The sequence below is a fragment of the Penicillium antarcticum genome (genome assembly GCF_028974205.1).
Source record: "Penicillium antarcticum strain IBT 31339 chromosome Unknown utg000009l_segment0_segment0, whole genome shotgun sequence".
In the NCBI taxonomy this organism is placed as follows: domain Eukaryota; kingdom Fungi; phylum Ascomycota; class Eurotiomycetes; order Eurotiales; family Aspergillaceae; genus Penicillium; species Penicillium antarcticum.
In genome coordinates this window covers 4,040,851-4,066,534 of record NW_026695307.1, presented here as the reverse complement: position 1 = coordinate 4,066,534, position 25,684 = coordinate 4,040,851, and the positions used below count along the sequence as shown (strand labels likewise).

General features: G+C 48.7%; 13 protein-coding genes across 13 annotated transcripts; 6 read left to right on the top strand and 7 right to left on the bottom strand.

Moving 5' to 3' along the window:
* Window positions 1-191: 191 nt before the first annotated feature.
* N7508_009898 (3-oxoacid CoA-transferase) lies at window positions 192-2,300 on the top strand (the record flags this gene model as incomplete). Its single annotated transcript, XM_058467959.1, has 9 exons — window positions 192-477; window positions 546-830; window positions 904-1,090; window positions 1,159-1,457; window positions 1,508-1,587; window positions 1,643-1,674; window positions 1,728-1,845; window positions 1,896-2,117; window positions 2,166-2,300. 9 exons carry the CDS (start codon window positions 192-194, stop codon window positions 2,298-2,300), a joined length of 1,644 nt encoding a protein of 547 aa, XP_058315805.1.
* A 169-nt stretch (window positions 2,301-2,469) lies between these two features.
* On the bottom strand, window positions 2,470-3,375 carry N7508_009897 (uncharacterized protein; the record flags this gene model as incomplete). The annotated part of the gene is made up of 2 exons (XM_058467958.1): window positions 2,470-3,159; window positions 3,217-3,375. 2 exons carry the CDS (start codon window positions 3,373-3,375, stop codon window positions 2,470-2,472), a joined length of 849 nt encoding a protein of 282 aa, XP_058315804.1.
* Window positions 3,376-3,810: 435 nt separating this feature from the next.
* Window positions 3,811-5,797, top strand: N7508_009896 (uncharacterized protein; the record flags this gene model as incomplete). The annotated part of the gene is made up of 9 exons (XM_058467957.1): window positions 3,811-3,932; window positions 3,985-4,140; window positions 4,193-4,367; window positions 4,419-4,512; window positions 4,580-4,665; window positions 4,720-4,850; window positions 4,897-5,453; window positions 5,533-5,617; window positions 5,680-5,797. The coding sequence occupies 9 exons, from the start codon at window positions 3,811-3,813 to the stop codon at window positions 5,795-5,797; spliced, it is 1,524 nt and encodes a 507-aa protein (XP_058315803.1).
* A 176-nt stretch (window positions 5,798-5,973) lies between these two features.
* N7508_009895 (uncharacterized protein) lies at window positions 5,974-7,207 on the bottom strand (the record flags this gene model as incomplete). The annotated part of the gene is made up of 2 exons (XM_058467956.1): window positions 5,974-6,994; window positions 7,074-7,207. The coding sequence occupies 2 exons, from the start codon at window positions 7,205-7,207 to the stop codon at window positions 5,974-5,976; spliced, it is 1,155 nt and encodes a 384-aa protein (XP_058315802.1).
* Window positions 7,208-7,561: 354 nt separating this feature from the next.
* Window positions 7,562-9,078, bottom strand: N7508_009894 (putative MFS transporter; the record flags this gene model as incomplete). Its single annotated transcript, XM_058467955.1, has 4 exons — window positions 7,562-7,945; window positions 7,994-8,135; window positions 8,182-8,643; window positions 8,708-9,078. The coding sequence occupies 4 exons, from the start codon at window positions 9,076-9,078 to the stop codon at window positions 7,562-7,564; spliced, it is 1,359 nt and encodes a 452-aa protein (XP_058315801.1).
* A 369-nt stretch (window positions 9,079-9,447) lies between these two features.
* N7508_009893 (cytochrome P450) lies at window positions 9,448-11,202 on the bottom strand (the record flags this gene model as incomplete). Its single annotated transcript, XM_058467954.1, has 3 exons — window positions 9,448-10,136; window positions 10,185-11,021; window positions 11,070-11,202. The coding sequence occupies 3 exons, from the start codon at window positions 11,200-11,202 to the stop codon at window positions 9,448-9,450; spliced, it is 1,659 nt and encodes a 552-aa protein (XP_058315800.1).
* Window positions 11,203-11,715: 513 nt separating this feature from the next.
* N7508_009892 (putative cytochrome b5 reductase) lies at window positions 11,716-13,187 on the top strand (the record flags this gene model as incomplete). Its single annotated transcript, XM_058467953.1, has 2 exons — window positions 11,716-11,845; window positions 11,893-13,187. The coding sequence occupies 2 exons, from the start codon at window positions 11,716-11,718 to the stop codon at window positions 13,185-13,187; spliced, it is 1,425 nt and encodes a 474-aa protein (XP_058315799.1).
* Window positions 13,188-13,790: 603 nt separating this feature from the next.
* On the top strand, window positions 13,791-15,497 carry N7508_009891 (uncharacterized protein; the record flags this gene model as incomplete). Its single annotated transcript, XM_058467952.1, has 1 exon — window positions 13,791-15,497. The coding sequence occupies one exon, from the start codon at window positions 13,791-13,793 to the stop codon at window positions 15,495-15,497; it is 1,707 nt and encodes a 568-aa protein (XP_058315798.1).
* Window positions 15,498-15,769: 272 nt separating this feature from the next.
* N7508_009890 (uncharacterized protein) lies at window positions 15,770-16,513 on the bottom strand (the record flags this gene model as incomplete). The annotated part of the gene is made up of 1 exon (XM_058467951.1): window positions 15,770-16,513. The coding sequence occupies one exon, from the start codon at window positions 16,511-16,513 to the stop codon at window positions 15,770-15,772; it is 744 nt and encodes a 247-aa protein (XP_058315797.1).
* Window positions 16,514-18,765: 2,252 nt separating this feature from the next.
* On the bottom strand, window positions 18,766-19,107 carry N7508_009889 (uncharacterized protein; the record flags this gene model as incomplete). Its single annotated transcript, XM_058467950.1, has 2 exons — window positions 18,766-18,848; window positions 18,939-19,107. The coding sequence occupies 2 exons, from the start codon at window positions 19,105-19,107 to the stop codon at window positions 18,766-18,768; spliced, it is 252 nt and encodes an 83-aa protein (XP_058315796.1).
* An 889-nt stretch (window positions 19,108-19,996) lies between these two features.
* N7508_009888 (GMC family oxidoreductase) lies at window positions 19,997-21,909 on the bottom strand (the record flags this gene model as incomplete). Its single annotated transcript, XM_058467949.1, has 3 exons — window positions 19,997-20,943; window positions 20,999-21,715; window positions 21,879-21,909. The coding sequence occupies 3 exons, from the start codon at window positions 21,907-21,909 to the stop codon at window positions 19,997-19,999; spliced, it is 1,695 nt and encodes a 564-aa protein (XP_058315795.1).
* A 638-nt stretch (window positions 21,910-22,547) lies between these two features.
* On the top strand, window positions 22,548-23,949 carry N7508_009887 (uncharacterized protein; the record flags this gene model as incomplete). The annotated part of the gene is made up of 5 exons (XM_058467948.1): window positions 22,548-22,682; window positions 22,737-22,963; window positions 23,025-23,164; window positions 23,223-23,431; window positions 23,497-23,949. 5 exons carry the CDS (start codon window positions 22,548-22,550, stop codon window positions 23,947-23,949), a joined length of 1,164 nt encoding a protein of 387 aa, XP_058315794.1.
* Window positions 23,950-24,086: 137 nt separating this feature from the next.
* Window positions 24,087-24,524, top strand: N7508_009886 (uncharacterized protein; the record flags this gene model as incomplete). Its single annotated transcript, XM_079040915.1, has 2 exons — window positions 24,087-24,136; window positions 24,386-24,524. 2 exons carry the CDS (start codon window positions 24,087-24,089, stop codon window positions 24,522-24,524), a joined length of 189 nt encoding a protein of 62 aa, XP_078897039.1.
* Between the last annotated feature and the right edge of the window lie 1,160 nt (window positions 24,525-25,684).

Here is a 25,684-nt window from a genome sequence, read left to right as displayed (position 1 = left end):
CCAATGAGAAAATTACACCCAGAAAATATATACAACGCGCACAAAAAAGCCCCGAAACCAAACGACGTCAGACTTGGCGCAGTCGGCTTCGGCGTCCAAAAGTAGCTCCGACCGCCGAACCCAGTCAACAATTTAATAGCTCAAACAACTCCAATGTCCCCCAATTTCCCCTCCAAACAAAGACAACAAACATGGCAGCGCTTCGCATTTCAACAGCGACATTGTCGCGTAAAGCAATCACCACCAGCCGACCCCGTCTCTACCTCGGAGTTCGCGCCGGCCTGCGCTCTCTGCAACCCACCTTTAACTCCATAAGCATCAGCTCACGATACTCCACGACCGCACCGCTACAATCCCTCGCACCGAAGGTCGAGCGTGGTAAATCAAAGCTCTTCAAAGACGCCGATGCCGCGGTCGCAGATGTGAAGAGTGGTTCGACGATTCTTAGTTCTGGATTTGGGCTTTGCGGGGTTGCTGGTATGTGTTGCGCAAACAGGGTACTTTTGATATCGGCGATACGCAATGCTAATCTATCCGATATATAGAAACATTGATCAATGCCATGCACCGCCGAGGCGCCGATCAATTGCACTCCCTAACAGCCGTATCGAACAACGCCGGTGCGGCAGGCAGGGGCGGTCTCTCGACGTTATCGCAGAATGGCCAGTTGAATCGTTTGATTCTTTCCTACTTGGGCAATAATAAGACGCTCGAGAAGAATTACCTCACTGGGAAAATTGCTATCGAGCTTTGTCCGCAGGGCACGCTGGCTGAGAGGCTCCGTGCTGGTGGGGCTGGTATTCCGGCGTTTTTCACGCCTACTGGTGTTCGTATGTCTAGATCTTCTCGTCTATTTGATTATTGAGAGTGTGGTGAGGTTTATTAACACGCATTTGAAATTAGACACATTTATCCAGGAGGGTAAGATTCCCGTGCGCATGGATGAATCGGGCAAAGTGCTTGAGTCGGGCAAGCCGCGTGAGACTCGCGAGTTCAATGGCAAGACTTATCTTATGGAGACGGCTTTGACGGGTGATGTGGCTATTTTGAGGGCGTGGAAAGCGGATGAGGCTGGTAACTGTGTGTTCAGGTTCGTTTGCCATTTTCTCTTTCGTATTTGGATATCGGACAACTTAGCTCACTTTACTGTCTCTTTAGATACACAACCAAAGCCTTCGGTCCGATCATGGCCAAGGCCGCGACTCTCACTATCGTCGAAGCCGAGAACATCGTCCCCGTCGGCTCTATCGATCCCAATGATGTCGATTTACCCGGTATTTTTGTGGATCGCATCGTGCCTGCGACGGACGACAAGCATATTGAGATTAAGAAGTTGCGTTCTGGTGAAGCTAGTGTGACTGGATCGGCTAGGGATGCGGGACAGATTCAGAGGGAGCTTATTGGTCGGAGGGCTGCTAAGGAGTTGAAGCCTGGATACTATGTTAACCTTGGTGTTGGTATGTATATGCACTGTTGTCAAGGAACTTTGTGGCTGACTTAGTTTTAGGTATTCCTACTTTGGCACCTTCCTTCTTGCCGAAGGATGTGAAGGTCTGGATTCAGTCCGAGAATGGAATTTTGGGAATGGTAGGTTCAACTGATCTACGATATTGAATTGGCTTGTCTAATTTGGTTGATTTAGGGCGATTATCCCACTGAGCAGGAATTGGATGCGTATGTCTCTTTAGGCTGTCTGTCTCATGTCTTGTTACCTAATATGTTTACAGCGATATCATCAATGCCGGAAAGGAGACCGTGACTCTCGTCCCTGGCGCTGCTACATTCGACAGCACCGAGTCATTTGGTATGATCCGCGGAGGTCATGTGGACGTTTCTATTCTTGGGGTTCGTACTCGCATAAAAGCGAAAGGTATATTTGCTGACTGGTTCAATAGGCACTCCAAGTGAGCGCCAACGGTGATCTGGCAAACTACATGATTCCCGGGAAGGTATTTAAGGGTATGGGTGGAGCCATGGACTTGATCTCAAACCCCGAAAAAACCAAGATTGTGGTTGCCACCAGCCATGTGGCCAAGGATGGATCACCTAAGATCGTGCAGAAGTGCAGCTTACCTCTGACTGGTGCTAATGTTGTTAGCACTATTATCACAGACTTGGCAAGTAGTATGATCGATTTTGGACAATAGCGACTAACAGTTGTATAGTGTGTGTTCCAGGTCGACCGAGCTACTGGGAAGCTCACACTGACGGAGCTCGCTCCTGGCGTTGAGGTGGAGGAGGTACAGAATAAGACGGATGCTGAGTTTGCGATCGCTGATACTCTTGGGATTATGGAATAGATAGATATCCACAGCATGCATTTGATGGGTTGGATTTTATTTGCAATCGTTGTATTGAACAGTATACTATATAGACAATCAATCAATTCAGAACATATGTACGGCATAACAAAACATAAGCCCACCGGACCTAACTTATATGCAAACCACCATCTGACTCATCTAAAATCTATAACTTCGCCCGTCCAGGAGCAAAATTTGAACCCTCCCCACCCCCAATAGCCTCAACAATGGCATCAACACTCTCCAAAATCCATAAATTACCCTCATCACTAGCCAGCCACTTAGCCCCAGCCTCCCCCTCAACATCCTCAGCCCAAGACCCATCCTCAAGGGCCTTCCTCAAACCAAAAACATGCGAAGTAACCTGCGGCCCAACCCCACTCTGAGCCCTCAAACAAGCAACAGCAACAATAGACGTCAAAACCCGTCCAGCACTCGATCCCCCAAGCCGCTCACGCACAGGATCAGAAAGCAAAGCCCCATAATTGGCATGCAAGATATGAACCGGTAGATCAGGATGCGACTCAGCGAGCTTATCAAACAATTTCGTCTCAAATGGTCTGTAGATGGAATCCCAGAGCGCATGGCCACGCGCGCTGATTTCAGAAATATTTTCAGGTGTCGGCGCGCGGGTTGGGGTACGAGTTAATCTTGCCGTTATGCTTTCTGGCAGGCTTGCGCGGAAGGAGCCCAGGCAGTTGATCGTTCTAGGGATGCCGTTGAAGGAGATGCATTTGAGGCCGACTTCGCGCATGAGTTCGGCTGTTTCGAGGGATTGAGTTGGTGTTGTGTTGCTCGCGAGGTTGTAAAGGGCTGTTAGGGATTCTGGGGAGTTCATCGTCATTGTTGCTGCGGTCTGGTGGAGGTTAGTCTACTGTGTCATTGCCTGTATGCTGTTGACGTGTATACTCACGGATAGGGCGACCCATGATGGCTGTGAGATCTGTTTCGCTTGGGCGGTTTGCTGGATCTTCTGGTAGACCGAGGTTATGTTGGCCGGGGCGGGGACGGTGGCCGGACGGGCGGCGGGGGCATTGATCAATGCCTTGAGGCTGGCGGAGAGTTTCGACATCTCTACTGATGAACGTCTTCTGGAAGGATGTCGGGCCATTAAGAATGCGGACTGGAGACCAAATCTCAGGTCCGAGGTTTGAGAGAGGATCCCGGAGTTCAGAAGTGGCCGCCGAGCGATACCGGGAGTCAGCAGTAAAAAGACGGTATTCGGGGATTAATATTACGGTAACCTTACAGGGGCTCAGCAAAATCTGGGGTTTTGCGGGGAACAAAGAGGTCAATTCAGCCGTCCAATGTATACTTTAGGTTTGTTGGGTTGCTCGGACCCAGATGTAGCGGCCGACAAGTTGGCTTGGGTCCTATTTGTGTTGCTTATCTTTCTCGCAATCCTCCCTTCTTTCTTTCCATTCTCTGAATCTCAAGTTTGGGATTGACAGACTGCCCAGAAAACCAAGACTCGTCCTGCGTCGCCAAGCTTTGCACTACCCACTCTATGGATTCAAAATTGAAGGTGGAGGAGCTGGAGGAGGCAAAGCCCGCCCCCCTCAACCGATATGGCGATAACGCGCAGCAAGAGAAATTGACGCGGAGAATTTTGTTGAAGTTGGATACGCGGTCAGTCTTGCGCCCGTGAGATCATGGAATGAGCCTAATTGAATGGTTCTAGAATTCTTCCTATACTCGCGCTGCTTTTCCTATGCTCATTTCTCGATCGGACGAACGTCGGCAACGCGAAGATCATTGGCTTAGAGGAGGATCTGTCTATTTCTGACCATCAGTACGATGTCGGTTTGGCTGTTTTTTATCTTACTTATATCTGCAGGTTTGTTGATTCAGCCATTGAACACACAGATAAAGGGCTAAAAGGTATACAGTGAGCTGCCGAGTAATCTGGTGCTCAAGAAGGCATCTCCGAAACTTTGGCTCCCATTTTTGACAGCTGTTTGGGGTATTATCACCATGTGCCTTGGGTTTGTGCAGAACTTCGCGGGTTTTGTGGCTGTTCGGGCTTTGTTGGGTGTTGCGGAGGGTGGTCTGCTTCCGGGAATGGTATGTTCAGTGCAATGAGTATGGGGTAAATGAGAGCTAATCGAGAATTAGGTTTTATATCTGTCCACATTCTACCGAAGAGGCGATCTAGCTTTGCGAATTGGCTTGTTTTATACGGCTGCTTCCCTATCTGGTGCTTTTGGAGGTATGCATGCACCAACCCCCCCCCCCCCCAAACCCAATCAGAAACGAATATGATGCTAATTAATTAGGTCTCCTTGCCCGTGGACTAGCTGAAATTGGACCTCGTGGAGGTCTAGAAGGCTGGCGTTGGATTCTGATTATTGAAGGACTGTTGGTACGTATACTTCACTGTCAAAATATACGCTACGCCTACTCTAACAGATGATAGACCTTCGTCTGCGGAGTACTAAGCTTCTTCGTTCTCCCAAACAGCATAGAATCAGCATCCTTCCTGACCACCGAAGAAAAGGAATTCGGTCGGGAGAGACTGATGCTCGACAACCCCCGAAGCATAGAAGGGTAGGCCACCATCTATCCTTCATCCAACTCCACTAACAAAAACCAGCACCCTAGCATCAGAAGCCGAATCCTTCAAATGGTCCGAAGTCCGTCGCGGCGTCCTAGACCTTCAAGTATGGTTCTCCGCATCAGCCTACTTCGCCATTCTATCCGGCCTATACTCCTTTGGTCTATTTGTATGCATCATTCTATCCATTCAATCCTTCACAAAAGATATCCCAACTAACAAAGCAAAGCTTCCAACAATAATCAAAAATCTCGGCTTCGCCAAAGACGCGAATGAAGTCCAACTCTGGTCGGTGATCCCCTACGCGGTGGCAGCAATAGTCACCGTGATTGTGGCATTCATATCGGATCGGTTACGCCTTCGAGGCGTGGTAATGCTATTTACCCTTCCAATTGCTATAGTTGGCTACGCCGCCATTGCGAATATCGACTCCCCGCGCGTTCAATATGGAATGACTTTCCTTATGGCTACTGGACAATATGCTAGTGTGCCTTGTATCTTGGTTTGGTTGTCAAATAACTCTGCTGGGCATTATAAACGGGCTACAACTTCTGCTATGCAGTTGGCTATTGCTAATGCTGGGGGTTTTGTTGCGAGTATGTTTTTCATTCTCTTACTCTTGCCCTTGTCCTTGTTTTTGATTTGATTTCAGTGATACTGACGATTGGTGTTTAGCTTTCAATTATCCATCTAAGGATGGCCCTCTCTTCCACCGTGGACATACGATTATTCTTGGTCTTTTGTGTTTTGCGTGGTTTATGTGAGTGTTCTCTATTCATCCTAATTCATACTTGGAATGTCGCTGATGATGACACTATGTAGGATCCTGCTTAATGTGCTCTACTGCGCAAAGATCAACCGAGACAAGAAGAATGGCAAATATGACCGATACGCTGGTTATAACGATGATCGAAACCCAGAATTCATGATGATCCTTTGAATTCACAGTCATGCTGTCTTGTTATATAAAACAAATTCCAAATCAAGTAACTACCCACCTGCACATTGAACAATGCATCATTGATCATAAGATATTTTATCATTTCTCACACATGTAGTCCGATAACAAACCCACCATACAAACTGCCCTAAGCACAATAACCTTCCCTACCACCACTACCACCACCACCAAGAACTATCCCTCCAAACCTCCCTCGTAGCCCCCTTCAAATCATCCGTACTGATAACATCAACACCCTCATGCACAAGCACATCCCAAACATGATTCCGCAATCCAATGGGCCAACCCGGATTGCCCCAATACCGCACTTTCAATCCCAATTCATGAGCAGCATGGATTTGACTCCGCAGTGTCTGGAGCTGGCTCTCTGATAATCTACCGAGTTGGAGAGGACCGATTGCTTTGCTGAAGTCAGCGGAGGCGTAGTAGCTGTTGTACGGGTTGAAGGGAGAATTTGTAAGTTGTTCATGTGGTTTTCTGGGCTTGTGTTGGTCTTGGTGTGTAATTGTAGTCTGGTCTGCCGTTCCATCCACTGGCAATTGTGTGAGGTTATCGAGTGGTGCATCGAAGAAGATATCGCGGTAAGTCTGATTCGACACAACATTCGCAAAAGAGACATCACCGCTGACGACGACTGTCACAGGTCGCATGACAGTATAACCTGCTGTCCCATTGAAGTGAGTCAAATATCCCTTCTCCCGAAGAGGCGCAAGTGCTTCAGAAAGAAGCGACCAGAGTGCATCACCATCCGATTTGAAATCAATCAGTAAGACGAGCGTTTGCGACAGATTATTCGCGAATACACCCACAATCTCATCCTCAAAACCAATCCCCCTCCCGGGCTTCTGATTATGCAAATCAAGCATCTCCCCCAAAGGCCCCAAATAAAGATTGTCCAACAACCCCGCCAACACCGTGTATCTCGAATGCCCAACAAGAATCTGATCACGCCATGGCCAAACATCAGCCTCAACACTGATACACCCAGCCGAGAGTGCCGAGTGGAGGGGTACATGGCGCCAGTAGTCATTGTGACTGTGGCAGCGGATTGGGGTGACGCCATGTGTAGACCATGCTGAGTAGGGTGATTGTTTGGGAGGGTAGATAATTAGTTCTAGGTCTTGGAAGTGGGATCTTAGCGTTTTTGTGGATAAGGCGAAGAGGTTGAGGATGCCGCTGTTGTATATGTAAGTGATAAGTTTTGTGTGGTGTGTGTTGTATGGTAGGCATGTTTTGAGGAGGGAGAGGAACAAACAAGACCACAATCAAACCCCACAGCGGCCGCTGAACACCCCTACAAAAGATCGCCCTAGCAGAACGGGGATGCGCAACGCAAAGTGGATGCGAGCATATCCAAAACGAAGACATCTTGAATCGGGTCGATCTCATGTTCGTGGAGTGGTTTGGTTTGCGATGATTGAAAGTGACTGAAATGGACGTTAGGGTTGGATTGACAATCACGCCAAGAAGACCCAGGAAGCTTGGCTGCGGGTGGGAAGCTTAGGACTACCTTATATGGGCATGCTCTGCGCACATGCTTTACATGTACGTATTTGTCTCAGGGTGGAACCTTGGAACGCGTCTGCCTAGTTGGACGAGGGGTTGTACAGGGTGCGCGTCTAAGTCTTGTTTTATTTCTATGTACTCGGGACTTCTGGTTGAAGCGGAGTGAGGCTCTTTGCTTGTAATACTCGATACCCGATATCCATACTCATACTTACTCTTATAATGGTACACTCACGTTTAGTCTTCCTCGTCGGCTTCTTCTGCAGCACGTCTGCGGGGTGCTTCCTTGCCAGCGAAGCTGGCCAGCATGCCCAAGTCGTAGACTACCTTCAAGCATCCGGCGATCATGAAGGAGACGCCAAAGAGACCGTTGCGTGCCAGGATACCTGTCAGTAGAGGTCCCATGCTTTGACTGGTTGTCTTGACTACGTTGACGGCTCCCATTATGGCTGTACGCTTGTCTGCTGGTAGGGCTGCCGCGAGGAATGCGGAGCGGGGTGCTACGTCCATGCTCTGGGAACTGGCTCGTAGGATGAGGAAGGTCAGGGCCAAGGGGAGACTGGATGGGACGGAGATCAAGGCCAAGCAGACGGCCGATGGGAGGTGAGTGAAAACCATAGTCTGTGATAATTAGCAGTTGATCTGTGGGACTGGGGTATGGATACCCACCTTGACATTGCCAATGCGCTTGGCGAGAGATGATGCGACCAGCATGGAGGCTGCGGAGATGGTGTTCGTGGTGAAGAAGATCGTTCCGAGTTCACCCTCGGGAAGAGAGAACTTGCGCTTGAAGAAGTATGTCATCCAGGACCTGTGATTGTCAGCTTGTGTCAATTCATCGCAATTGAAATACCCACAGGGAAGCCAGTCCAGAGGCAAACGCGTCCAAGCCGAACAAGATGAACAGTCGAATAATCAGCGACCACAAATCCTTGTCGGTAGACGCAAACAGGCCCTTCTTCTTCGATGCCTCCTCTTCCTGCTCCGAGCTTGGATCCAGCAGTGCGCGGGTTTCATCACTCTCCGGAGCTTCCTCCTTCTGAACCTCGACCTTGCCACTCAAACCCAGGGTCAGAATCAGCTTGAAGATACCAACACCGGCGTAGACGAAGAAAATAATGCGACAAGCAGGAATGAACTCCCACCCATGAATCGTCTCCAATGAATTAATAATCCAGCCACAGACCAGCATACCCAGTGCCGAACCCGCAGTTCCAATAAGCGAATACCAAGCGAAGACATCACTCAGCAATTCATGAGGCGTAAGGTGCGCCAAAGTCGACTCCTCCACGGCGCGGAAAGGACCAATCTCATTCCCACTGCCGAGAAGTTAGCAGCGCACCCCTTCATAGAAGGAAATCAACTCCTCTCTTAAACACTCACCTCGGACTGATGACACCAAAAACGGCCGCAGCCAAAAGCGCCCAGTAATTTCCAAAGAATCCAAAAACAAGTCCACTACCAGCCATCAACGCCGATCCAAGCGATAACACCGCCTTGCGACCCATCGCGTCAGCGAACAGCGTCAGGAAAAAACTAATCACCACATCGCCGACCAGCGTCAATGTCATAAATAATCCAATGCGATCATCCGAGTGTCCAATGGCGGATAAGTAAGATGCGAGAATGAGAGTTGAGCCACCGTACGCGAAGAGTCGGACGAAGCGCTGGGCGCAGAGGAGCTTGACGTCCAATGTGGAGTGCCACATTGTAACGAGGCCAAGCTCGTTTAGAGCGTTGGTTAGGTACACCATTTTGGGGGGGGGGGGGGGGGGGTGAGGTGAGAAGGTGAAGAAGAAGAGAAGCAAAAGAGAAGGCGGGCGGAAGGTCAAAGTGAAGGAATTAACTCCGAGAAAAAGCTCGGGGTTCCTGCCGCACTCGGGGTTATAATGTAAGCTTTTTTTGGCTGCCTAGAGATGAGAGGAGTCTGTAAGGCTGATGGGGGTCTTTTCTTTGTTTCTTGATTGGTTCGCCGATTTGATTTTGACGTGTGAACATATTTGCTCGGGGGTCAACAGGGCTTCGTGCCGATCTTTACTCTTATACTCTACTTGGTATAGTTGCAAGGAAACTTCATTAAATGATTATATACAAAGACATATCTCCATTCTTCCCATCCCCTTCTAGTTTTCCGTCTTAACGGGCCACTTCACCCGTCGCTCAGCACGAACATACAAATTCGTCGGCCGAATCAACTGGAACATAGGATCATACTCGACAGCGCCATCATTCTCCCGGGTAAAGCGATACCGATACAGCAACTTCGGCAAAAATACCTTAACCTCCTGTAGCGCAAAGCTGAAACCAATACACATCCGAGGACCCGCAGCAAAAGGCACATAAGCACTCTTGTGTCTATTCTTGACATCATCCGTGTCCCAACGATCGGGATCGAAGCGGGCAGGGTTATTCCACACAGCTGGGTTGTTGTGGATGTGGTGCAGGGCCGGGATGACGATTGAGTCCTGGGGCAGCTTGTAGCCGCCAGGCAGGATCATGTCAACGCGTGCTGTGCGCGCCGGTTGGTAGGAGGGGTTGTGGCGGCGTTGGGTTTCTTTGATGAATTTGTCGAGGAAGGTCAGGCGGTCTGTTAGGTCGGCTGTCATGGGTGTGTTTTCGTCGATGTCATTGTCGATTAGTTCTTGGAGCAGGCGTTCTTGCATTCCTTCGTAGTTGACGAGGGAGTAGAGGAGCCAGGAGAGAAGGGAGCTGGTTGTTGTGAAGCCTGCACCGGTTGCTACGACTAGGGCTTCCATTAGGCTGGTTTTGGGAAGTTTTTCGCCTTTGTTGTCTGTTGCGCGGATGATGTAGTCTGTATATGTCAGTACTTGCTCTTCTCTCAATGGTGGCTGTTACTTACCAATCATGTTATCCGCCTTCAATGCAGCATCCTGCAATGGCAGATCCTCAACACCACCTCGAGAGGCATTGGCAATAGACTCGTTGACCATCTCGATGATACGTCCACGCGCATCCCTCAACCGCTTAGGATCTCCGAACGGCATCTTGGCATACCAATCGCCACGGGCGGTAACCTTCTTGTTAAGTTCCAGCGACTCAGCAATACGGTAGACAAGCTCATGAGGCGGCGCATCAATAGCAGAGAAATGCTTAAAGTCCATGCCCAGCACCAACTTACCGACGGCCTGCGAACCAAGCTTAAGCATGTATTGGTAGACATTCCAAGCCTCACCACGCTCATCAAGCTCGTCAAACACACTAAACGCATCCTCGACAGTGTCCTGCATGGTAGGTGCATAGTGTCGCACAGCCTTTGGTCCCAATGCCGGAGGCAAGAACTTGTGTGCTGCACGCCATTCCGGTGTATCGGTGTCACCGAGGAAGACACCCGCTTGTTGGTTCTTGATTGGGTGGAGGGGATGGCCTTCTTGGATCTTCTTGGTGAAGAAGTCTGACTCGGCGAAGACGATTGAGGAGAGTTCTGGGTCATTTGTTTGGTAGACTGTTCGGCCCATGTTTGTTGTGCGGATTATCGGGCCGTATTGGTCAAAGAGGCGTTGGTGGTTTCCCAAGTGGTCTGGGTAAATTTCGAAGAAGTTGCCTACGAAGGGAAGGCCTTTTGGTCCTGGGATTTCACGGACAGCTTTGCCGTCTATTGAGATTGCGATTGGGCTTTCGCTCGCCAGAATCTCTGTGGGAGTGTTGAGGTTTGCATCTTCGGTTTGGAAGCCGATGCCTGGGCTTGTTAGAATTGTTGGATGGAAGAGGGTGGTGTGTTATTTACCGTTTGGCTCGACAATTGCAAATTGGCCGGCGATCAAGAGTTGAAGGCCTTCGATGTCAATGTTTGACTCGATATCAATGCCTCGGGCTGAGTTGATGGCCTCGCCCAGCAAGTAAAATTGATTCGCAGGCATTGTATAGATGGGAATAGTGTGAGTGCAAATTTGTGATCATCCAGGGCCCGCTAATATTTATAGGAATCATGCAACTTGGAAAATATCAATTGAAATTGCATAACTCCACCAGCTCCAATATACCAAATCGCATTCGTAATTCATAATCTGTTGTCAAGTATGTAGTTAGGGGGCATATCTCCAAACAGCCTCGGTACTTTCGATGTTTTAGACTTGGGACCCACAACCAACCCCTTTATTGGCCAAATGTTCGATATCGGGATCCCGTCTCTTGTTTTCGCGTCGGAGATCTTTCGAGTTTGTGCAAAGGCCGACGAAAATATGGTTTCGGGCTCGCCGTGGCTTCGGCACCAAGATGCCGTTGAACGGCTTGGCCCCACTGAGTTGTTTCTTAACAGGGACCGAGGTTGATATCTCACTGCATTTTATGCACAGTGGATGCTACTTATTTCCTGGGTTTGATTTGCTTAAAAGGTCTTTGTCCCTTTTTGTTTTTGTGTCATATCTCTCAAAATGTCTGCCCCAGAAACTAAAGAGCTCAAGGCTGAATGGAAGGCCGATGTGGTGCTTCCAGAGTATACAATGAAAGATGTTGCTGCGCATAACACAAAAGGTGATACCTGGATGGTTATCCACGGACAAGGTACTTTTGTTTGACACATCTTCAATACACATACTAACATATTGCAGTCTTCGATCTCACTGAATACCTCCAAGATCACCCCGGAGGCGCAGAGGTTCTTGTCGAGGTAGCCGGTACAGATGCCACCGCCGCCTATGAAGATGTTGGTCACTCTGAAGATGCCCGCGAGATCATGCAGCCCTTCCTGGTGGGCACATTAAAAGATGCCCAACAGTACGTGCGACCAAAGGCAGTGCGCGTGGTCTCGCAAAAGACAGAAGAGGCCACCACCTCTTCATCAAGGGCCATCCCAGCCATGGCTGCTCTGGGTGGTCTGATCCCAATCTTCTACATCCTCAACCGCACCAGCTATCTCAGCAACGGTCTGGGTGCCATCTCCCAACTCATCCCTCATCAACTCAAGAGCCTCCGCCTTCCTCACGGCGGCTTCGTCAATGGCTTCCTAGCGGCCAGCGCTATCTCCACGGTAGTAGGAGTTTTCGTCGCCAAACAAGCCAACCGTTTCACCAAAATCGACTCAGGTTTCATGCGCTACCCACCACACATGAAAGCCAAAAAAGTAATGCGCATCGATCCCCATCTCACCCGGGGCGTCCTCGAACCACAGACCTACCAACGCCTCCCGCTAGTCGAGAAGACCGAACTAGCAACCAACGTCTACCGCTTCGTCTTTGCCCTGCCAACAAAGACAAGTGTGCTAGGCCTCCCAATTGGTCAACACGTCGCCATCCGCGCCGATATCAACGGCACAACCGTCACCCGCTCTTACACCCCAACATCCAACAACACAGACCGCGGCCGCATTGAACTAGTAATAAAGTGCTACCCAGACGGCCAACTCAGCGGTCAATACCTGGCCCACCTCCAGCTCGGCGATGAAGTCGAGTTCCGCGGCCCTAAGGGCTCAATGCGCTACACCAAGGGCCTCTGCAAGAAGATCGGCATGGTAGCCGGTGGCACTGGCATCACGCCTATGTACCAACTCATCCGGGCGATCTGTGAAAACGACACCGATACCACGGAGGTTAGTCTGATCTATGCGAACCGCAGTGAGGCGGATATCTTATTGCGCGCTGAGCTTGAGCGCTTTGCTCGTCTCTACCCGAAGAACTTTAAGCTTTGGTATTTGCTGGATTCTGCACCGGAGGGGTGGGCTTATGGATCTGGGTATGTGGATCAGGAGGTGCTCAAGTCGCGGCTTCCAGGTCCCGCGGAGGATACGAAAATCATGCTGTGTGGTCCTCCTGGCATGGTGAATGCGACTAAGAAGAATTTGGTTTCGATGGGCTTTGCGAAGCCAGGGGTTGTCTCTAAGATGAGTGATCAGATCTTTTGTTTTTAGTTCTAGAATTTGATAGACTGTGGCCTGATGTGGTAATTGCCGAGGTTCGAATTAAGGTGCATTTAAGTTTTTGTTGGGATTTTTGATCTGGCCAATTGGACTGGATGTGAATATCAGTTACGGCCCCGTCGCCTAAACGCGTTGGGGTCCGAGCTAGAGAAAAATCTGCCGTCTCAGGGAGATTTTCCGAGTGTCTAAGACGGGTTTTCCCGAAGTTATGAATGGTGGAGCTTATCCAGACAGAGATTCAGCCGAGGTATCTTGGACGTCGAATCTCCAAATACTCGACAATATCCTGCAGGAACAATCGAAGTGAAGAAAGAAAGAAAGAGTTGTCTGCAGCTAATTATAGTGGATCCCCATGTGGCCAATCAAGCGATGCTGACCAAGCTCCCTCAAAGTCGGAAATGCTTGGCAGCAAATCTCTACACAAAGACAACTGTTGATGCAAGCCTCTTACAACCTGCAATCCTCCAAAAATAGATGAATTCTTGATTTTTGCTGTATCTTTCACGCTCATTTCACAACCCATCTGTAACTCATCGCTCAATCGCACCCATTTGAATTTTCATATCAGGTCCTTTGAAACATTTAGCCTCGACCATGTCAGGCCCCGGAATCAATGATGGCGCTGTGCCCTACTCCAGCATGGCTGGAAAGCTAGACTCCAAACTTCTCCAGGCCCTCAAGATCATGGAATTCGAGTTCATGACCCCAGTGCAACACCGTGTTCTGACCGAACTCCCTACCTGGCGCAGCGATTGCCTCGTCCAGGCCAAGACCGGTACTGGAAAGACCCTGGCCTTTCTCCTCCCTGCCCTGCACTGTCTTCTCCAAGGCCAGGCAACCCCACCAAAGGGCAAGGTTGCCATCCTGATCATCACTCCGACTCGAGAACTCGCCCAGCAAATTGCCAAGTCATGTGATCAACTAACATCGCAACTCACCACTCCTGTCAGATGTGATATTGCCGTTGGTGGAACGAACAGGGCACCTGCCTTTTCTCGTTTCATGAAGCAGACTCCTTCTGTTCTTGTGGCCACCCCTGGACGTCTGAAGGATTATCTTTCCGATGAGGACTCAGCGGAGAAGCTGTCTAACATCCAAACTCTAGTTCTGGATGAAGCTGATACCATGCTTGAGAGCGGATTCATTCATGACGTGAAGCAGATCCTCAGACTCATTCCCGCCAAGAGTACTGGCTGGCAGGGTATGTGTTTCTCGGCTACAGTCCCTCCTAAGGTTAAGGACGTGGTCAGCGTGGTCTTGAAGCCAGGCTACACCAGTCTTTCCACCATTGAAAAGAACGAAGCACCTACACACGAGAGAGTGCCCCAGTACCATGTTCTGATGCCATCCGTGTCACAAACTTTCACTACCCTTACCTCCCTTCTCAACCTTGAAATCAAGACCAGCTCCAAGATCATTGTCTTCGGTGTCACCGCCAACATGGTTGCTCTCTTCGCAGCTGTCTTCTCCCAGGGCTTGACACCTTTGAAGGTGTTCGAGATCCACTCTAGACTCAACCAGCGCGCACGCACAAGGACCACAGAAGAATTCAAGGAAGCCGAAGCCGGAATCCTCTTCGCCTCAGATGTCATTGGCCGCGGTATGGATTTCCCCAACGTCGACCTCGTCGTTCAAGTCGGTCTGCCCTCCAACGGCGAGCAATACGTTCACCGTGTCGGTCGTACCGCACGTGCCGGAAATGACGGCCGCGCCATCATCCTTCTCACCCAAGGCGAGTCTTTCTTCATGAACAACAACCGTCACCTGCCTATCAAGGCTCACCCCGCCACCGAAGCTATCAATGCCGGCGCAGACTCGTGCGTCGACACCGTCACCCAGGCTATGTACAAGATCGACGAAGAGACCAAGCAACGCGCTTACTCATCCTTCATCGGTTTCTTCGCTGGATCAGGTCTCATGCGCCAGCTCCGTCTTGACAAGCCCGGTCTCGTTCAACTCGCAAATGAAATGGCTATGAAGGCCATGGCTTGCCCCGAGCCTCCCCCGATGGACAAGAAGGTCGTTGGCAAGATGGGACTGAAGGGCGTTCCCGGCTTCAACTATGCCAGCGCCAGCGACCTGGCCGCTAAGCGCGGCGGTGGTGGTCAGCGCGGCCGCTCCCGTTCTAAGAGTAACACCCGCGAGCCCAAGATTAAGAGCCGTGATGCTTTAAGTCCTGGTGCCGGTCAGCGTGATGGCAGAGGCGGTGTTGAGAAGAGACGTGGTGGTGGCGGCGGTAGAGGCCGCGGCGGTCGTGGTGGAGGCCGTGGAGGTGGCCGGGGAAAGCCAAGAGCAGACTAAATCTTTCGAACCGAGCGTCATCCCATTTCCCCTATTATGCCCTAGAGAACTATCTACATAGACCATGCAATGCCCCCACACAAGATCAGATCATGTCAGATTAGACAAAACCAAAACGAAAGAGCCCTCAGGCTAATGAAATCCAATCCAATCATTTAAGTTCAGCTCAGTCCATGCCAATCTTGTCAGCCCATTCATAACTATAACCAGTACCATGACTCCTATCTATATCTACCAATTCCATTATCAGGCTCAATTACCCCTCACCGGTATTAAACAACCTCGCCCGGATCCCTAGGCCGACTAACAAACACAGTCGACGGCCCACTCTTACTCCTCTTAATCCTAATATGAGCCCCAGCCGCGAGATCCATGGTATACCGCTCAATCGGAGAAAACATCCCCTTCGCCTCCTCCGAATCAGGATAAAGTTTCACCTTCACCTTGACAGGCGTCCGCACATGCGGATGAAGAGTGAACTGCGGAGGAGGTGTCGATCCAGGCGCTATGCGAACTGTTTTCTTTTTCTTTGATGCTGGCGGCGGTTCTGTCGGTTCTGGTTCTGGCTTTGGCTCTGGGGCTGGTTCAGGTGCGGGCTCTGGCGAGTCTTTCAAGGTATTAGAATCTTTTCGGTGTTTTCGTCGGTGTTCTTCTGCTGCTCTGGGCGATCGTCGGTAGCAGCAATATAGTAGTAACAGGAGGAATGCGGCGCCAAGAATTGAGCCTGCTATTGCGCCTTTGAGGGGGCCTGATATGCCGCTGCCGCTTTCTTTGCTGCTGCTACTATTTCTGGAGCTATTACTGCTGGAGCTGGTATCGCTTGTATCGCTATCCGTATCGTCGGTGAATGCATAGCTTGCGGGCGGCGTAAAAGTAACTGAATTACCGCTACTGCTCACAGTAGATTCGCGAATTAGGACTTCTGTCACGCGGGGACCAGACGATCCCGGTATAAAAGCTGAAGATGTTGAATCTGGCGGGATGGTCTGGGAGAGCTGGTGTATCACAGGCGCCATCGCCCTACCTGCGGTACAGATCCAGATGACATCCTCGATGGGCTCTCGGTTTTCCGAGGAAGGAAGAAAGGGAGGGAGGAGGATTTAATTCCAGGCCAGCGTGGCAGGTACATATAAGCGGGGGTTTGGTTCAGTTTGGACTATGGGCATTGTGCTGATTAGTGCATAATGTACACCGTACATGCAAGATAATTCAATGTCGGAGTACATTTTTTGTTACTAGTTCGCGTCATTTGCCCTGCTTGCTAGGGGTCGATAGTGGATGCGTTGCATGCGGGTGGGTTAATCGTGGTCAATCACTCTGGAGGATTTTTGGGGTTTCTGAGTTGTTCATGCAGCTTATTCTGCATTTTCATGCATATTATGGTGTTTTGTCAGTTTGAAATGGGTCAATCGATTGGTACTTGGGTGCTTTGGCGCCATTGGCTTTATTCACGTATAGCTTGGGTTGCAGCAACTTCTGCCCAACGACTGGTATCATGTAGAACTTGCGGTCATCTAACCGTGATTTTCGAGGCTATGGAACTGTGGATGTAACTGGTTTTCGCAGTAATTGGATGCGGAGGGGAATTTGATAGAAACAAAGCATTCCTGTACGGAAGCAAATTGAAAAATGACAAAAAAAAAAAGAGAGAACTTGATATGCTCACGCACCGACTTGAACGATGGACCTCGGCATTACTAGTGCCGCGCTCTACCAACTGAGCTACGCGAGCTGATAGGTTATTCTTGGATCATTTGGGTACTAAGACCTTGAGGGATGGTCTAGTAGAAGAAAAACAAAATGCAAAAAAAGGTAGATATGCTCACGCACCGACTTGAACGATGGACCTCGGCATTACTAGTGCCGCGCTCTACCAACTGAGCTACGCGAGCTTATTGGTTGATGCTTTGGTTATCACCCCGATACATAACCAAACATATACCGTCCATCCTCTTACACCAAATGAATTAGTTATGTGCCACCCTATATAGGCCAAAATTGGGGGTTTCATGTGTTAAGGTGCGTGCGATCCAACGTAGTCCATAAATTACTCCAAATCGACTGTAATCACGGGGATTGTTATTTTAGTCGTGGATTCTTTGTAGATAGCTACTGTAGCGAAGATATATATAGTTTCACTGTGGATGAAGAACGTAGGGTGACTCGGGCTACAGTCTCGCAACAGGGAAGACTTCTAGTTTAGCTGTGTAATGAACCTCAGAGCAACAATTCCGCAAAAGTATATAGTTGACTTTTACAATAAGACGGGAATATCACAATATAACATACAAGAGTAAGAATTCGCCAGGTGAAAGCCGGGATGAGAACCCTGCCGGCGCAACCAACCACCGTACTGATCTGCATTTGATTGTCACCAGCGGCTGTTTACTCTGTATCTAAATCCGAACTTAGACTACAAAAATCTCGTTCACATTCAAATCTACTCAAATCTTCCGCAATGAGGGCCGGTGATCCCACCATGGCCAGATTATCGGACGACACCACCGAGCACGCAATTCTGACCTGGACCAAGTTCAAAGTCCGTGAAGACCTGGAGCTGGATACCGAATGGGCTGGGTATATTCAGCCGCTGCATTTTTCACTTTCATCCACGAGCCCTCAAGCCACCGGGGTTGACCTGGCCTAGGCTAAATGTCAAGTCGGGAGAACTCTAGTGTGTAATCAAGGGTGGTATCCGTACGAACGCCGGGACAGAGAAAATTCCCGAACGACGCGACTAAAGCCATACTCAGGACTTTGTATGGGGCGCACCGACAAAAGCAGTGAGTGACGCGCCCGTCCGAGGCCGACAAAGTCGGTAGAGATAAACAGTAGATGGATATCTTGGTCTGTAAGATGATATACGAAGCGCAGGCACGTCCAGTCGGGCCTATAATCTGCAACAGTGCGAGCATATGCCTAAGATGCAGTACGAGTAGAATTCTAAACGTACTCGAAATTCTCGGGTAGAGTAAATCGGCACTTATAACTACTGTTAAGGAAAAAGCATGAAAAGTAGAACAACACATTGATGCTTGAGTACCTAAAGAAGGAACATGTCTATCTTTCAATAGTACCTTTAAGGCCTTAAATACCAAAGAACATAGACAAAGAAAGGCACACATGGAAAAAAAATAAAACAGAGAAAATAGAGTCGTGCTGGGCGAGAAATAGGTCAAACATATCCCTCTCGTCTTTCCGCGTTAACAATGCTAGCCAGATTGGAGCCTCAATCAGATCAAGTTGGCGGAACCCCCCACAGGCTTGATCACAGGGAAGATGGCAAGGTGGCAGCAAAGATTTCGTAACAGACGTTCTGCTGCTTAGCAGCAAGCGTCGCAATGCGACAGGCTAATATGAATTTTGGTTAGAAGTACTAATTACCATCACGAGGCGAGGGTCAGGTAAAGACGAACCAAACTGCACAAGAGACGCCAATACCGCCTCCAGTGTTGCAGTAAACGCAGTACTGGTCCCTATCATAGCATTCATCACAGCTGTCATAGCTGCAGCCTCGCGCGTCGAGGCCAGCACCTCGCTGGTCCACAGCGGCGGCATGGACAACAGACGCAGCTGAGAAGACAATAGCAAGAATCTTGGAGAATCTCATACTGGGAATTGTTGTAGGAAGGTAAGTGCAAATGTGGAAAAGAGGAAGTTGGTATAGAGAGGATCTGTAGTAGAAGACGTTGGAATTTCCTTTACTTAAATACTTTCTCCTTCGTCCTGAAACTCACAAAGATGCGCATATGCCTACCAACTGTATATACCCCATGGATCACGAGAGAAAGTGACGTTAGCACTAAACCTAGCAAAGAGATAAGACATGAAGGCTGTAGAGTCATTGGTTGAGGTGAACCCAATATACAGCTCAGGCCAATCTTCTTGCTTGATGAGACATAAATCAAGACTTGTTTAGGCGTACGACACAGCCGCATTCAAGCATTCAAAACGGGGCAAATGGCGCGCGTATCAAGCTTTGTATCGGAAATGTTCTGAGATGTAGGGCCTCCAATGGAAAATGACGTACATTCAGGCCTCCAATACCAAACATTTCACATCTAGGCTTCCAACGCCAAGCAATTTGTAATTGGAGGCCTCAGAAAAATTTATTACAAAATATCTTTTCCAGATTACAGAAATTTTGAATCAACCGATGAACTGCAATAATTCCAAACCTTTATAAGTCAATGGTAGAGAGTGAAAACGTCTGCTTCTAGGCAGAAGCACCCCATTTTGGCCCGGATCTGTGCCCTCTTTTGACTAGAATATACAGAATTCTTACTTTACTGCATAATTTTTCCTAGAGAAACTCCACAAAGACTTGCTATATTGTAAGCCCAGCACATACTACTTACAAACAGGGAAGATGACACAGGGAAATTTCGATCTTGACGAGTTCTTAATTGCCCCTTATAATAATACGCGCGATTTGATAGCTATATATTGCAGCCAATTGTAGCTTATATCTCGAACTACAACCTCTGCAATTTCTTTATCTAAGCCAGGCTGTATTCCTTGATCAACTTCTCGGCGCAAGTTGCACCAGTAACATAGGCCACTGCCTGGACATGGGCATTGACCAACACCGGCACAACGCCCATATCAGCAATCCGCAAATTCTCAGTGCCCATAACTCTGAAATCAGGATCGACGACGGCATCAGTGTCGCCTTTTTTGCCCATCTTGGTTGTTCCTGTCATGTGCCAACTCGACGAGATATTCTGGCGCCAATATTCGAGCAGGTCCTCGTCCGATTCGCCCTTGGGCATGGCTAGTTCGGCCACATTGTCCTTTGTATAAGATTCATGCTTGGCAACTCGGAAAGAATCTCGCAGAGCCTCAATTGCAAGGCGGCGGTCGAATGGGTGGGCAAGGAACTTCGGATTGAAAATAAGCGGAGCATCGGGGTCCGATGATTGCAAAGTGACTTCTCCACGAGTCTGTGCATTGAACAAGAAAACCAACAGACAAGAGTAATTCAAGGCTTCGTTAGGGAAGTCCGGAATGAACCAGTGGATAGGGAAATGGGTAATAATCTCGTAGTGTGGCACGGTCTCTTGAAGGAGATATCGCTGTTCATCTTCGGGAAGGGCCTTGAATTCTGGCGTGGAAGTGAGCTGTTCAAGCTTGAACCAACCAATACCCAATTCACAAGCGAACTTCGCCCAGGGACCGGTTCCATGTTCTTCCCATTCCTTTTTTGCGGCATCCATAGCGGCCTCGGAGCCATAGAAACCCCTTCGGTCCGTACTGGTATCGGTGCGCGTGTTCACCATTGGAACGAAGCAATGGTCGCGAAGTCCTTGACCAACGGCGGGGGCATCGAGAACGACGTCGATGTTGTATTGTTTGAGTTGGTCGGCGGGACCAATTCCCGAATGCATCAAGATGCGAGGGTCATTGAGTGAGCCGGCGGATAGAATGACCTCCTTTGTAGCATAGTCTATTGACAAAACTGTATTAGCACTTTTTTTGGAGGCCGAATGGGTTGAACTCACATTTCTTTCCGTTCGTTTCAACGCCGACAGCCTTCTGTCCTTCCAGGATAAGACGCTGCACCGGCGAATTGGTAACAATAGTCAGATTATTTTTATCTTCTCCGACAACCAGATCCTGTGCTGTTGAGCGCAGACCCTTATAGGCAGAGTTAATCAACACCGACATTCCAATGGGGTTACCCGAGTTATGATCAGGGTTCAATGGGAATCCAGCCTGCTCGAAAACATCCAACAGCTCCGGCAGGTCTCTTTCCCACTCGCGTGCAAAGCCTACGTGCAGAGGGCCTTTGCTACCATGATTTTCTGACTTTGGATTGGCGTATTTCTTATCCATACCTTGCGGCGTCTCTCCGTGAAAAGTCTCAAGGTCCTTCAACCTTTTCTGGATACTTTGCCACCCATAAGCATCATCGCCAACGATGCGCGCCCACTCTTGATAATCGTCACGCGCGCCAACACTGTACACGCCAAAGTTGATGGCGCTTGATCCACCCACACACCGACCGCGGCTGTAGTCAATCTCCCGGTTGTTGCAATCTTTCTGCGGGGAAGTCTTGTAGCCCCAGTTCATAGACTGATTTTGGAAAGTGATCCATCGCTGTCCATCCACGCGAAGATTACGATCCTCCTTTTCCTCACCCGCTTCCAGAAGCAAGACCTGTGGCTTTGCGGTCGAGTTGGCAAGTGTGGCAGCGAGCGAACTGCCAGCCGGGCCACCTATCACCTATTAGCTATGAGGCACCAGGGTTGAGGTATTTGGGATAGAATCCGAGGCTTGGTCCCGAGAGATATGATCTAACCTTAGGATACCATGGTACCCCGCAAACCATCTGAAACCCTCGGGAATAGGCTGAAATCGTATCTAAAGGCTATTACTCACTTCCGACAACAATAAACTCAAAGGAGGACATATTCACAAATCGAGTGAAGTGCCAGGTGAGGAAAAGCAGAGAGGGGCACTGCAAGTCTCGCTGCCTAGGGATAAATGTATATTTAGTTGAAACTTCTCGAACCGACGGGCTACCGGAAGGAAAGCCGATTTCGGTAGGCCATTAGGAATGCTAGTTGTTAGTTGAGCCCCTGAAATGGGACCGCCCCCATCGATCAGCATTGTCCGTCAGTTCACCGAGCGGAGCAGGGTTGAGAGTTCCGGTAAAACTATCCCAATGTTTAGCCTCTGAAAATTGCCACGGTCGTGCTTGGCGGGCCGACACGAGCTCCACCTCTCCTGTTTTTGTGGACCTGGTGGAGAGACGTGCGTGAGTATTCGAAGATCTTGCTTGTTATGGATGGCGAAGCGTACCGATGACACGAGTACCGCAAATGGCTTTCCATGTATGTCTTGTCAATAAAATTGAAGTGGATCAGCTTCTGTACAAAAGTACCAGGGGGCTTATGATCTTCAAGCAAACAAGATGGAAGGATTCAGCCACGAAAATCCCTGGAAGATCCCATTGAAGCCTCTTGGAGGCTTCATTATTTTGTGACCCCTGCCTGATCCTTCACACTTACCGTCATCTGCATTCCTAGCCATCGCGCACTCGTGGACATGTCGAGCAATGTCGAGGCATGGGTGTTGCTATCTTTAGCGCTGTTCACAATCATCGTGCGTATCTTTGTACGATGGAAGCTTGTCGGACCTGCCAATTTCCAGCTCGATGACTATCTCATGCCTTTGGCGGGGGTATGTTCTACTTCTCTCTATGTGTCTTCTATGCGCTAAGACTATCTTGCACAGATTGTATTTGTATTAGAGACAGTAGCAGCGTATCTCGTTGTTGCCAAGTATCAGGGCTTGACCAACAGCTATATGACAGATGAAGAGCGGAAAGGTGTCGACCTTAGATCTAAGGAGGCGTATAATCGAGTTGCTGGATCAAAGATCCAAATCATTGGATGGTCACTATACGTCGCAATCCTATGGCTTGTCAAATTCAGCCTGTCGGTCTTTTATTCTCGATTAACGTGCGCTCCAAATGCTTCCTAGGAACATTTCAGAATAATTGAAATGCTGATAATTCTGCAGAACTGGCCTACAGAGCCTTCCGACTCGTGTCCGACTCGCCTACGTTATCCTAGCCGTGACATGGGCTGCAACACAGTTGTCTCTTTTGCTGTCATGTCAGCCTTTCCATGCGTTCTGGCAGATTAGCCCAAATCCCGGCAGTGAGTTTCCCCCAAGCCATTGGCAAGCAAAGTCTCAAACATAACTCAATATGCACAGAATTATGCCAGCCAACAAACTCCCCAGTATACGTTCTCGTCGTGGTGATACTCAACATCATCACTGACATCTACTTGCTTTCGATTCCACTGCCTCTGCTGTGGACAGTCAACATCAGTTTGAAACGCAAAGTTCCTCTTATGGCCCTCTTTTCTGGTGCTGCTTTTGTCATCACAGCGTCAATCATTCGAGCCGTTACCATTATGAGCGTAAGTTCCTTGTCAATGGTGCCCTTTGCTCCAGCAATACATTATTTCTGACAAATAACATGCAGTCGGGTCCCGATGGCGCCTCTGCCGGCTCCAAGTGGGCTTGTCGCGAGACATTTGTTTCAATCGTGGTATCTAATCTGCCCATCATTCAGCCACTTCTTCGCAAAGGCTTCAAAAAAATGGGTCTCTCTCAACTCTTCAGTTCCTCTGGAAAACCATCGGGGCAGACTTACCCACTCTCGGGCTTGAAAACTTTAACAAATCGCGGTGACAGAAACACAAAGAAGAGTAAAATGAGTACCGCGGGCCCGACACAAACGCAGGTTTCTGCGTGGGGAAGTGATGAGCATATCCTTACTGAGCCAGAGCCTACTTCAAAAGATATCACGGTAGTCTCAGAGACTGTTGTGCAAAGTGAACCATGGAGCTTGGATGAACCCGGTGGGAGCCATTCCACAACTCCACCGAAAGAATGGAGAAATCCATTGACAGACCGCCAAAGCCTAAAAAATTGAAGCTGGTTATTTAATGTGCGGTACAACTACGGTCTTATAACTATGATTAAACTCTCTAATAATCGCAAACTGATGCATGCCTCCATTTGTGATATGTCTTCTGGAATAAACTGGCCGTGAAAAAAATTGTAATTAACATGCTCAATTCCGTGACACCTAGCACTTATAGAGGCCAATTGCCAGGCAAGTCAGTATGTCTTTGACCTAGCTTCACAGACCTCATTTTGTTCTAAAGAGCTTTTTGCACTCACATCACTAGCTACTTAAAGAAAGTAGCTTTTTCTGTTGTCCGGCCTCGATCTATTAACATTTAATTTCCTAAGCCATTTATCATAAGATTATATTCTTATCATAACAAATTGAGAATGTAGTATAATTATTAAGGTTGATCTCCGCGGAAATGAAAAATAGATACAAAAAAAAAAACATACAACAGTAAGGATTCGCTAGTGGTCACCCACCTAACTACTAACTTACCGGCGTGTGGCTTAAGTACGGCTGAGCGGACGGGAAGCCCTGTTCTCCACACCCTGTGGTCGTATGTGTCAGAGAAAGCATCAAGGAGACACATATAGGAATTTAATCCAAAAGGCGTACTACAGTGTTCAGCGCTTATGCGTAACTAGTATCCACACAGGTGACTAACCTGACAGCGAGTTAACTGCTCACAGTACCTAGTATTGGACTTTCAGTAGCTTACTATCGAGATAGCGTGAATCTCGTGGACCTGATAAATAATGGCTCTCCCCTTTTCCCTTCTTACTCCATTCCTTTTACTTCATGGCATTGATTCAGTTTCGTTCCTGCTGCAGCACTTATGTCTTTCCATAATTGAATTCTGCGACAACTTCCAGATTTAACAATCGAGACAGGGTAAATTATGATCCTCCAAAATTTGTAAATCGCACAAGGAATTTCACTCGTGGTAGATTCTCAAGTGGGACCAGACCATATCCCTCTGACCCGAAAATTGTTGTCTAGAAAGAGCTCCAAGTCTCCAAGAGCGAGGAGCCTGAAACCACTAGATGGGCTGGATATCCTTAGCCGTTTTAACATTGCTCTAAATCTTTCCATTATAGCTCCAGTCAAGTATGTCCTCCAAGACTTCGGACCACCAGAGAGTCTTCTTGTTCCCCACCCAGTCGAATCTTTCTCGTTGAGACCCCAGAGGAAGTCATTCCACTCCTCAACTTCTTGAAATATGCATGGGGTCCAGATGCGCGACAACCAGATGGGTGAGAAATCCAGACTCCACCCGGACCAATTTCAATACGGTTTCTTCTTAAGAATATGTCCTGAAAATAAGCTGACTTTGGAATGTATTAGATCATTCTTTCTGTTCACACACCTTCTCTGATTCTTCTGATGATGGTTGCTCTTATGACAAGACATGAAGGAATAGATTCCCTCCCACCTTAGTAATATACGTTACCAGAAGCAGCTATCATGCTCTTCCTCAATTTGATCATAGTCCATCTGCGAGCCTTCAAAGTATAAGCCGCGTCTGTCTTTGCTCACGTTATGGTGAGTACTGCATTCAGATGATTAAATTCCAGTCGGCTTTATTCTTGACACACATAGGTGTTCAAGTCGGTCAACCACAGGTCTGATAAATAATTGAGCGACATCGGGCTTGCCGAGAATGTGCGTATTGAGGTTTTTTGGCCTGAACATAGCTTATAATAGCTCGGCAACCATGACAACTCTTCTTGATGGATGTCTACAGCTGCAGAAA